The following is a 12,888-nucleotide window of genomic DNA, read 5'->3' as shown; positions in this document are numbered from 1 at the left end:
TTGAAACAAAAATACAGTATTATTTATCTAATGTTCACAAATATATTTTTAGAGATTTAATGAAAACAGGGAGTTAGCATTATTTATGTAGTGCCAGAAATCAGGAAAACAAAATACAATTAAGGCTTTTAAAAAAAGCTTTTAGTCTTCTAGAAACCATTTGGTAAGCAAGAATTGCCTTTAACACTTGAAACTAAATTTCCAGAATAATTTTATTTTATAATAGAGAGAAATGCATTATGGAAGACAAGAAGTAAAATATTGTTCATGGCATCCTTTAAATTTAAAAGTAGTATATTGATATGGTGTTGGAAAGTTCTTTAAGGACTACTGTGGTTATGTACTTTTATGGATACATGAATCCAGAGAAATTTATATACGGAAACACTTTTCCCCCCAGCTTCATTGGCTTTGCATTGTTCTAAGTCTTCTAGGCACCAATTAATTCGTTAAACTTCTTGAAGCTGTACTAACAATAAATTTCTATGGAATCTTTTCAGTTATTCAAGCATCCTATCTCTGACAATTCTGTTCTCACAATGCCTGCTAAATAGTTTATATTTTGCTTCAAATGTGTGGTGAGGGACCCATTGAGTCCTACTTCTCAATGTTCAAAAGAGATTAAAGTGATGTTGGTGAAACTATTCAGCAGCAAATGTTTTGTTTGCACCAAGACCAGGTATGAGAGATTAGAGGAAGTTAAGGGAAAAGCAATATAAAGAAAGTCAAGAGAAGTAATAGAATCACTTTTGAAGTCTTTTTTAATGTAGAAGTTAATATAGCAATGATATCACACCATAAATATTACACCATAATTATTCAACTATTCAATCATTCATTCAGCAAGTGTTGACCCAGCATTTAGTACATGTTAAGGTGGAAACAGTGTCAGACTTTATTTTGGGGGGCTCCAAAATCACTGCAGATGGTGACTGCAGCCATGCAATTAAAAGACGCTTACTCCTTGGAAGGAAATTTATGACCAACCTAGATAGCATATTAAAAAGCAGAGGCATTACTTTGCCAACAAAGGTCCGTCTGGTCAAGGCTATGGTTTTTCCAGTGGTCATGTATGGATGTGAGAGTTGGACTGTGAAGAAAGCTGAGCGCCGAAAAATTGATGTTTTTGAACTGTGGTGTTGGAGAAGACTCTTGAGAGTCCCTTGGACTGCAAGGAGATCCAACCAGTCCATCCTGAAGGAGATCAGTCCTGGGTGTTCGTTGGAAGGACTGATGCTAAAGCTGAAACTCCAATACTTCGGCCACCTCATGCAAAGAGTTGACTCATTGGAAAAGACCCTGATGCTGGGAGGGATTGGGGGCAGGAGGAGAAGGGGACAGTAGAGGATGAGATGGCTGGATGGCATCACTGACTCAATGGGCATGAGTTTTAGTAAACTCTGGGAGTTTGTGATGGACAGGGAGGCCTGGTGTGCTGAGATTCATGGGGTCGCAAAGAGTCGGACATGACAGAGTGACTGAACTGAACTGAACTGAAGCACTTCAGTCTCCCAAGAATACTTAGCCTATAGAACTTACCTATTAATTGAAACAGAATTATTACAAAAGGGTTTAATTCTGGTGAAAGTCATAGAAATTAGATTTGGTTGAAATGCCATGCTAGGTTCATCTCATTCAAAGGGCATACAAAATTGTAACAATTCCAGATGTGACACCTATCCTTTAAGGTTGGAGAAAAATATAAAGAGATAAGTGGACTTATTCCTCTACTGAGCCACCTAGCTAACCTTCTGAAGAAAAATGTATATATCAATAGGAAATTCAAACTTAAATTCAAAAATGAATCATGATCTATTATTCTCTCCTGTAACCAAGTTCCTTATCTTTGTAAATGGGACCACATTCCACCAACAATCCCAACCAGGAAGATAGAAGTCACCCAGTATTCTTCTCCATGCTCTGCCATCCCTATTCATTTGTTCAGAGTCCTGTTCCTTCCAGTCACTAAACATATCTTGAATATACTTCCACTTGTTTATTTCCTCCTCAGTTTGTGCCTCTGTTATAGCCTCAAATATATCCTTTTCATCTTCCAGTTTTCTTTTAATCTGAGGTCCTTCCCCCCCTTCTTGCCACCTTTCACCATACCATGCTCATTTATTAAGACAGCTCAGCTCTCGTCTCCCTCACAAAACCTTTCTTGACCTCTTTTCAGGGTGGGTTAATGCTCCTAGTCTGTACTCTACATATCCAGGGTGAACCATCATTCCTGTGTGCTGTAATTACTTGCAATACTTGCGCGTGATATGTGTGATGTCACTTCACTCGTGTCCGACTCTGCGACCCCATGGACTGTAGCCTCCAGGCTTCTCTGTCCACAGGATTCTCCAGGCAAGAGTACTGGAGAGTGTCGCCATGCTCTCCTTTAGGGGATCTTCCCTACCCAGGGATCGAACCCAGGTCTCATTATTTGTAATAGTAATTATTTATTCATTTGTCTTTCCCAAATAAACTATGAGATTTGCTAGGCAAGGACTGAAACTCTCACCTTAGTGTCCTTACACTTGTTTATTATCTCACATATAGTCCACAATAATTGTGTTTAATGAACAAGGGATCATTAAATTCTGTTTCAGTGGAGGGTTGCTCTCTTGAGTAATACACACACTAAACACATTCCCACTGATGACCCACTGAAGATGCTGCTAAAATATTTGGGAAGGGGTTACAAAAAATGGATTCTTTAACTCTGTGACCCTGCAATAAAACATATTATCAAAACAGAAATCTTCCATTTTTTTCTCTACCTAGGATATTTTTCAAATTGTACTGTGATCACCTTGCTTTGGGATACATGAAAAAACATGTGAAACTCTGTGAAAGGGATTTCTTATTAATGTGATTATTTCATCTAAGAAAAGAAAAAAATTAAACTATGTTTAGGTGTGACTGTTGTGTACTTTGGGCCTGGAATATACAATGCACTGAAGAGCACCTTAGATTGATTAACACCACTTGGCACAAGCATGTTTTAATCATTATTTACTGAACTATATTACTTTGCCAACAAGGGTCCATCTAGTCAAAGCTATGGTTTTTTCAGTAGTCATGTACAGATGTGAGAGTTGGACTATAAGGAAAGCTGAGCATCAAAGAATTGATGCTTTTGAACTGTGGTGTTGAAGAAGACTCTTGAGAGTCCCTTGGACTGCAAAGAGATCCAACCAGTCCTTCCTAAATGACATCAGTCCTGAATGTTCATTGGAAGGACTGATGCTGAAGCTGAAACTCTAATGCTTTGGATACCTGATGAGAAGAGCTGACTCATTTGAAAAGACCCTGATGCTTGGAGTGATTGAAGGCGGGAGGAGAAGGGGGCGACAGAGGATGAGATGGTTGGATGGCATCACCAGTTTAAATAGACATGAGTAAGCTCTGTGAGTTGGTGATGGACAGGGAGGCCTGGTGTGCTGCGGTCCATGGGGTCACAAAGAGTCAGACACGACTGAGTGACGGAACTGAACTGAACTGAAACTAATTCACCCTAAACACCCTTTCATTACATCCTGATACTTTAAGTGGGTCTTAGGAGAAAAAATAAGACAGTAAGAAATGAGCCCCCATTATGATGTAAGGTCAGTGAGATTCAATCCTTAGTTTAAAGATCAGGGCTTTGATTGGGGCACGGTTTAGGGGTGGAGGGTTTGTGAGGAGAACACAGTAAAATGTCTGAATTTGGACAGGCCTGTTTGAAGTTGGCAGGCATGGCCTCAAAGGAACCATTACTTTTGCCATGTTAGTTATTGGTCGTATCAGTTTCAGTTCCAGAGCTCTAGAATATTATATTCTGAAACCAGGGATGTGAGACTAGAAAAGACAGCAAAAGTAAGAAAGAAAGAAAGGAAGTGAAGTCGCTCAGTCGTGTCCGACTCTTTGCAATCCCGTGAACTACAGCCTACCAGGCTCTTCCATCCATGGGATTCTGCAGGCAAGAATACTGGAGTGGGTTACCACTTCCTTCTCTAGGGGATCTTCCCAACCCAGGGATCAAACCCAGGTCTCCCACATTGCAGGCAGACGCTTTAACCTCTGAGCCACCAGGGAAGCCCAGAAGAGACAGTAGTTAATATTTCATTTTGACTATACCCACATAAATAGTCTCGTTTTCCTTTCTTAAGATGTTTTGGGTCAAAAAGAGATTGAGGATAAGCTCAATTAATTAATAAAATTAGGATACTTTAGAATAGCAAAGAAGATATAAGCTAAGCAATATATTAGCATGGGGGAAAACTGATTTTCTTTTTTTGTAAATTTTGTAATATTCTATCAGAGTAACTCACAAGTTAGCCTGGAGTTAGAAATCTTTCTAATAGAGTTGACTTCTTAACAGGCAAGTGTCTAAAAAGCTCTCGAGTCTTTTTTTTTTTTTTTTAATTTAGAAAAACAGATCATCAGCTTCCTCTGGGGCAAGTAATAAAGTCTTCATTAGTGAATTGCTTTTGCCACCCTTAAAGCTCTCAATTCAAATCTCATTACTATCACCTTTCCCAATTAGTTTTTGGAATGGGTTGAAATTGGGAAGGAGAATTTTCAGTGAAAATTTTACATAAAGGGCAAAAAGAGCACTTCTTTATTACCATAAATTACCGAAGGAAGAAAATCTTTCTGAAGAAAACATAAAAACTAAAAATTATGTCTTTTTAAGGAGTCTAAAATACATACCATTGAAGAAATATCTCGAAAGAAAATGAAATATCTAATTAGTGGTGCTTTGTTTACACTAACACATAAGTAGAGGTTAGTAATTTTAAATGAAGCCATCATTATTCTTCTTTTTTGTCTTGATAGAGAGGTCTTTCCTAGGATTCATGGAGCATGAATCTTTCAACCAGCTGAGAAAAATCGTACCTGTCACAGATTGATTCAAAGTGACTAATGGGACTGTGCTTGATTGATTGAATTGGTCAAGACATATTTCATCTCCCAATCTCTAGAAAATACATTTCACCAGGAAAACTTAAGACTACAATACTCAAGTCATTATTATAAAAGAAAAAGAGAAGATTTTAATACAGAAGTGGACAACATCCAACAGTCAAACAGGAAAATGGTTATATCTTTTTTCCACAAAATAAAAATTGCTTATCTGAAAGATTTTTAAAAGGCTATCAAATTTTAATTCTGGAAAATTGTCTCATGTATTTATTAGCATAATTTATAGCTAACACACTAAATGTTTATAGGTGCCCAGACTCAGGCTAAGCATTTTCAATAAAATACTGTAACATTTTTAGTAACCCTCATGAACTCACTTTATCATTTTAACAAATTAGGAGACAGGTTTCCAGGTCCATGTGACTGAACAACTAAACTCTTACTACATTTGTTCATTCAAAAACATTTACTGAATTCTTACTATGTGCTAGGAGCTATTTCAGACACATGTACAAATGAAATAAACCAACAAATTCCTGCCCTAAGGAACAGAGTCTACTACCCCAATTTGTTACCAGTTAGTATCATCCACATTTATCTAACAATTGCTTTAGGCTTTCAATTAAAAATAGGTGTACCATCACTCTTTTTTTTCCACCACTGCCCCATCATCTCTATTTATGTTTTACTGAGAATAGAATGATAATGCTGTATTTGAGGCTCGAAATTTGGCAGAAAACGATTATGTTGAATTGACCAAAAAGTTTGTTCAGGTTTGGTCAACCTAATTTATCTGTGATGTGTTAGCAAAAGGAAGGTAAACTATATTTTATGTTACTTTGAAGTCAAATAGGACAACTTGTGAAATTGTAAGCAATCTGCTCACTGCCGTAGAAATCAAGTTGAGTATATGAATGTGGTCATCATTAATATGTTGAAAGAAGTTAGGTCACCCCACCTGTGAATTTTGTAACCTGGGAGTTCACTTCATTTTTATTTCCAGTAGATTGCCTGTAACCTGAGCAAAATAATGAAACCTAAGTCACAAGATTTTATAGAACTGATTGTATTATGCATGTATATGATTAAATCCTCTTGATTCATTGATTAAGTGCTCCACCAATATTGGCTATTTTTTCATTTTCTAGGATTTGGATTAGTTGGCATTCAATAAACGTCCTTGAACTTACATGGTAAAAATTATTTCAACTTTCTTGATTTATTATTTCTTTGTTGTAATAATCCCTTTCAGAATATTATAATGACACATACCTACTGACAACTCAAAAAATATTAGTTTACAGTAGGAACAATGGTTGATCTACTGCATTTGCATGCTTGTCTGTAGGGATATTTAAGAAGTATTTATCACTAATGCCATTTATCAGTGATTAGTTAAGTTTCCATGTCAGCATAATTTTAATACTTTTTTTTTAACCTGAAAGACAATGATTGCCTCCTCCCACAAGAATTTATAGTAGAATTTTTTGTCTTCTTGATGTGGGAAAAAATAAAAGGACATTTTGAGATAGCAATGCCTGGGTATAAATTTATTATTTGTGTTAGCATATCTTCATTGTCCTGACTGTAACACATTGTTTCTAGTCTTTCTCATTTAGTTTTTCTTGTTTTTAAAAATCAATGTTGTTACTACTTTAAAAAAATTGTATTAGCTTTTATCTACTGCACTATGATAAATTTAAAAAGATACTGAAATATATTTATATAACATTATGATAGACATAAATTAATACAGTAACCAATTGTAACTAAGTTCTTTAAAAGATATAGGCCAGAGATACTTTGATAACTGATAGATACAGCGATATCCTGTTTTCTTTAACTGAGTCATTCAACCACTGTATCAATATCTTAGCCAGCTGGTAAAATAAGAAGACTGCTTACCTTGACATTCATGTCCTTCAAGCAAAATTAAAGTTTATTTACTTATTATTATTAATAAGTTTGTTTATTTATTAAGTTTATTAATTATTATTATTAATTATTAAGTTTATTTATTTATTTTAAGCTCAAATGAATGTGTATGTATAAGCAGTGCCCATTTGCTTGTGCGGTGTTGGGAGAAAGGAATGATTGACTGTTTAGTCACTTCCTGGATGACCTAAGTCAACCAGTGCTCAGAAAGTGTGAGGCCCTCGTTGCTAGTTAGAAAGCAACCATTCAAAAACACATATGCACTTTGTATAAGCTAAGTTTATGGAGAGAAGATTGATGTATTTCTTTCTTGGAGATAAGGGCAATCATAGATGCCTATGAATTCTGTAACAGTCTTTCCTAAATTTTAATGTGCATACTAATAACTTCTGGGACTTGCTAAAAATCCAAATTCTTATCCAGCAGTTATTGATGGAACCTAAGATTCTACATTCTAACAAGCAACCAGGTGATGCTGATGCTGTTTTGTGAACCACCCATTGGGAAGATCCCCTGAAGAAGGAAATGGAAATCTATTCCAGTATTCTTGCCTGGGAAGTCCCATGGATGGAGGAGCCTGGTTGGCGACAGTCCATGTGGTCGCAAAGAGTCGGACATGACTGAGCGACTTCACTTTCACTTTTCACTTTGAATATCAAGGGTATAGATGATAATCATGGTTTTTTCTGCTTTCATAGCTATTGAAGGCACTTTCACATACATTGTATCACATGATTTTAACAATAAGTCTGTTAGATTAGCAAGGAATATATTGTTGATGAGAGCTCTATTTAATAATCTATGCTTTTTTTCTGGAAGTCACGTACAGATGTGAGAGTTGTACCATAAAAAAGGCTGAGCACTGAAGAGTTGATGCTTTCGAATTGTGGTGCTGGAGAAGACTCTTGAGAGTCCCTTGGACTGCAAGGAGATCCAACCAGTTAATCCTAAAGGAAATCAGTCCTGAATATTCACTGTAAGGACTGAGGCTGAAGCTGAAACTCCAATACTTAGGCCACCTGATGTAAAGAGCCAACTCATGGTAAAAGACCCTGATGCTAGGAAAGACTGAGGGCAAGTGGAGAAGGGGACAACACAGGATGAGATGGTAGGATCGACTCAATGGACATAAGTGTGGGCAAACTCCTGAAGACAGTGAAGGACAGAGGAGCCTCGCGTGCTGCAGTTCATGGGGTCGCAAAGAGCTGGACACGACTGAGCGACTGAACAACAGCAAGAATGAAAGACTCGGAGCTTGTGATTTGCTGTGAATCACTCCATATCTCTTGGCCCAGAGCTCCTTTCTCTATATCATCCTGCCTCTGTTGGTCTTTCACATTTAAAAAACTTTCTCTGCATGTGCTATACCACGAAGCCTAGACATATGTCAAAAATAGATTTTAAAAAAATATTAACTAATGCCTCCCTTTTCATGAGGATAATTTTGGTGACTTGTTGTAGCTGTGGTGGCTTTTGAGTGACTTTCTGTCTCCCCTCTCCCCTGAGAAGGAGAAGACTGCATAGCTCACGGCGAAGATAATACAGGAGCTGAGACACAAAGTTAGAAGAAATCCATTCAACAAACATGGCTATCACACGATATGCTAGAGCAAAACATGTACAAGACCAAAGCTGGAGAGCTGGATGGTGTGTGTCTACAGATAGAGAAAAGGGGGAAAAAGTAAGTTGCCAAAATTGGAGGCAAGGTAAACAGGTAAGATGCTTTTGATATGGAGCTGAAGTGGGAGTAGAATATTAAAAAATCACTGAATAGATGAAAATTCATAGAACTGGTGATCTTTTTAAAATGTCTTTGTGGTGGGGCTGTGGTGGTAGATTGGACAAATGAATGGAAGCCCCACGAAGAAATACGCTGGGGGCAGAATAATGCAGTGGCAGTGAACCTAACACTGTGCCCCTCCAGATAGCACTTAGAAAATGTAACTAGCGTGGGCTTGTGGTAGATCTTTGAGGCTAAGATGGAAACACGATGATTAAATCACGGTTTGTATATTTACTCAGGCGAGAGATGATAAGAACTAGAACTAGGATCTTACTAGGAGGGGAAAAAAGGAGAGACTAAATTTGGGAGACATACAACTTAGTATTTACCTGTTTGTTGGGTTCTGAAAAAGGAGAAGCTAGCTGTAAATGTTTAAGTCAGTGTAACTGAATTCTAAGTTGATGAGTTCCATTTTTTGAGACAAAAAAAAAAAAAAAAGAGAATGTAAAGGATATTAAATTCAATTTTTAAACAAAATGACATGCAAGCAAATTAAGCATGTGAAAATGTTGATGAGGCAGTTAGAAATGCAGTAATAGAACTCTGAAGATTTTGTTCATGAATATTAATTTTCCTGATAAATACAAAATCATTACTTATGTAAAGATTTTTTGTTTTTAATTACATTACTACTTATAATTAATGCCTATTTCTTCCTGAAAAGAATATTTAGCTATTCTCCACTTACCTAATAAAATGGATGTCCTATTTGCCACCATTTTCACTGGGGGGGTAGAACCAAAGAATTTAGTGCCTAATCATATGGGATCTTCCTGACCCTAGGATGAAACCCAGGTCTCCTGCATTGCAGGCAGAATCCTTACCATCTGAGTCATGAGGGAAGCCCCATATGCCATGTCAAAAATAAACAATTGCTAAAATGTTGATTCAGTTTTTAAAAATGTTACCATCTTTTGTTGATGTTTTATTTTTAACTCTGTTGGTTAAATGTAGTTTCTGCCAAATAAAAAGATTTTTTTTTCTTTTGAGGAATAAGAGATGATGAACATGGTCAGATATTATCTAAAGGTCAGTGTAATATGAAGAAAGGAAACTATGCCCTGTGTTTGGCAGTGAACACATTAGTGGTCACCTTTCAGAAGAGATTTTAGGACAAAAGAGTACTCAGCAGAAGCATCCTCGTGGACACTCAGCTTTAATTGAATCTATTCTTTCAATGTTTTCTCAAAGCTGGGAGGCGGGGTCTATTTTCTTCTTCACCATTAAGTTAATGCCCTCCACCTCTATTGTGTATCTCAGCCCTTGATCTGGGACAGCTCACTTGGAATTAATACCTCCCTCTGGATTTCATGCTCCTCCTTTCCCTAGAATGCTCCACCTTATCACAAATATGAAAATGACAAACACAGCTCATTGATTCCACCTGCTGGAATATAGTATTTTGCCTCCTTTTAACAGCAAACTCCTGAAAAAAGTAGTTGGGGTGTTCTACTTCCACTTATTACTGATAAATTCTCTTATTAATTCCTCTAAGCTGCTTGCTACTTCCACCACTTTACTAAAATGCTCTCTAGTCAGGATCCAGATGGGTGGGATGGGGGCAGGGTAGAAGGGAGGTCCATGAGGGAGGGATGTGTATGTATGGTGTAGGTTGAGTCACTAAGTTATGTCTGACTCTTGCGACCACATGGACTGTAGCCTGCCAGGAGTTCATGAGATTTCCCAGGCAAGAATACTGGAGTAGGTTGCCATTTCCTTCTCCCGGGAATCTTCCTGATTCCCTGCGTTTGAACCTGGGTCTCCTGCATTGCAGGCAGATTTTTTACTGACTGAGCACCCCGGGAAGCACAGCTGATTCATTTCATTGTACAGCAGAAGCTAACACAACATTATAAAGCAATTATACGTCGATAAAAAAATAAAAATGCTCTTCAAGTGGTCATAAAATGACAGGTTTTTGTTAAATATAAGGGCTTTTCTCAGTTATCATGCCCCTTGACTTTCCTGTGACATTAAGACTATTGATTTTTCTATTGATGCTTTTTCTTGAAAGTGTCTGGCCTTTAGGATGCTGATACACTGTATCCCCATCTTCCAGGTAACACACTCTCCTTTTTGACCTGTTCTTTTTCTTTTCCAAGAAGCTGCCCTTCATTCTCTTCTCTTTTCTCTCCAAGTTCTGGTTTCTTGAAGAAATCCTTATCAGCTTTGGCTTCTAACTCCAAACCTCTAAACTTATGGATATATAGTGTGAGGAATCAAAGTGAAAGTTCCCTATTGCCCAGTGTTGTTAGCACATCTTTCTCCCCCCAACCTGATTTCCTCTGCAACTTCTACCTTTGATCATCTTCCCCATCCTTTCAAGGTTGAGATCTTGGAGTTTATATATATATATACACACACACACATATATATATATGTGTGTGTGTGTATATATATATGCATGTATGTATGTATATATATATATATATATATATATATACACACACACACACCTAATGTCATCAATTTCTAGCCTTTTCCTGTGAAATAGGTTGACACTTACAAAAGTAGTGATATTAATTACACTAGAGTGTGGTTGTGATTGTATATACTCAAATAATTGAAAGGGTGTATAACAAGATGTTATTAGTATTTTTCAATGAGGTGCTAGGTCCTGTGATTTTAAAAAAGTTAATTTCTAATAACTCCACACAGAATATTAGTCATGGCCATAAAAAAATATTTAAAGTAAACAATTCACCTCCTTATTGATGCCTCTCTCTCCCTATCAATTTCACTTGCCTTTACAATACTAGATTACTATCAAAGCTCTTGAGTTGAATTTATGGTTCAAAATTCTTCATGTAGAATTTCACCCTGCATGGCATTATAGGACTTAGGATGCGACTCTCTTCTCATTCACCTTCTAATCATCCAGACTTTTCACCCTGGTTTCCTAAGTCCAGTTTTCTAGATTTCCAGAACCATGCTCGCACGTCTACACGTCACTGCTGCAGTCTTGGGATCCTCTGTTCCTCTGTGGCCCCTGGGATCTCCTTCGGTTCTTGGACTTCTCCTCACTGTCTCTTGTCACGTCACGCTCATCCCTGCCTCTGACTAACTCCTGAATATAACTCCCATTTATTGAATCTGAACCAAATGGAAAACATCAACTCAATTTCTTATAACAACTCTACCAGGTGAGTGTAATGACCTTTACTCAATAGATAAAATATTGAAACTCAGAAACATGAAGTAATTTAAGTCACATCCCTAGCAAATGGCAAGAGAGTAAAACTCATGTTTTTCTGCTATAAAGGTATCTTCCACCGTGCTTTATAGTCACCTTCCTGCCTCAGATGCTCTTGCATACTCCTAAAATCCCAGCTTAATCCATCATCTCCCTGAAGTTTCAATGATTAGCACAGACTGTAGGAATGCCCCCTCTCTCTAAATTCCTAGAGACTCTTCACTAATGTAACTAATTATCTGAGAGCCATCTTTCCATAGTTCACATCTATGTCCTTGGTCAGACTCTCTTGGGATGGAAAACATCACTTGTTTCTAAACTGTGTTTCACCAAGCACAGTTCTTAACATATGGCAGTGATATCAGCATAATATATGTTGTTAATAAATTGTTAATTGGTCATGTTTTATAATAAAATGTGTCATTAGTTCTGATTTTTCTTTCCTTTTAGGAAGATGAAAATAAATGTAACATAAAGAAAGACAAAAATATTTAATTTAAAGTACCTGATGCAAAGAACTGACTCCTTGGAAAAGACCCTGATGCTGGGAAAGACTGAAGGCAGGAGGAGAAGGGGATGACAGAGGATGAGATGGTTGGGTGGCATCACCAACTCGATGGATGTGAGTTTGAGCAAGACCAGGAGTTGGTGATGGACAGGGAAGCCTGGCGTGCTGTAGTCCATTGGGATGTAAAGAGTCGGACACGACTGATTGACTGACTGACTGAATAATAGGGCATTTATAGTGCATATGTTACTTTTCCCATTATATACCAAAAGTAAAATAAGTCATAAAATACAGTATTCTTTATAGGAATGGGTGATATGATGCAACTTTTAACTGACTAGAATTTTTTCTCTGATACCAGTAAGCATGCTAACAACAGAAGAACAACTTTTATACATAGCTTTTCCTTTTTTGTAGATATATCTAAAGCTCAATTATAACTTTTGATGTTAAGATTCAATGTATGATTTTGTCCCTATCATGCACTTTTTTCCCACTGTTTAAAATTGCTCATTTTTCATTTATCATCCAGAGAACGCATACTTTCAGATCTTATGCTGCAGCTTTGTCACT

At 37.1% G+C, this 12,888-nt stretch overlaps 1 protein-coding gene across 24 annotated transcripts in view; it reads right to left on the bottom strand.

The window, feature by feature from the left end:
• Positions 1-12,888, bottom strand: part of TRDN (triadin) — a 392,562-nt gene that overhangs the window by 50,341 nt on the left and 329,333 nt on the right. For 21 of the 24 annotated variants that reach the window (XR_010659958.1, XR_010659959.1, XR_010659960.1 and 18 more), the window contains one exon: positions 5,855-5,914. The exons of the other annotated variants lie outside the window; for them this stretch is intronic. Coding sequence is in view for 16 of the 21 variants with exons in the window: in XM_065911840.1 (XP_065767912.1) it covers positions 5,855-5,914 (60 nt within the window). In the remaining 5 variants the exon portion in view is untranslated. The remainder of the gene's footprint in view (positions 1-5,854; positions 5,915-12,888) is intronic. 24 annotated transcript variants of the gene reach the window in all.

Source organism: Muntiacus reevesi, chromosome 19 (genome assembly GCF_963930625.1).
Source record: "Muntiacus reevesi chromosome 19, mMunRee1.1, whole genome shotgun sequence".
Classification (NCBI taxonomy): domain Eukaryota; kingdom Metazoa; phylum Chordata; class Mammalia; order Artiodactyla; family Cervidae; genus Muntiacus; species Muntiacus reevesi.
Note: the sequence above shows the minus strand (reverse complement) of the source record. Positions and strands in the feature narration are given on the sequence as shown.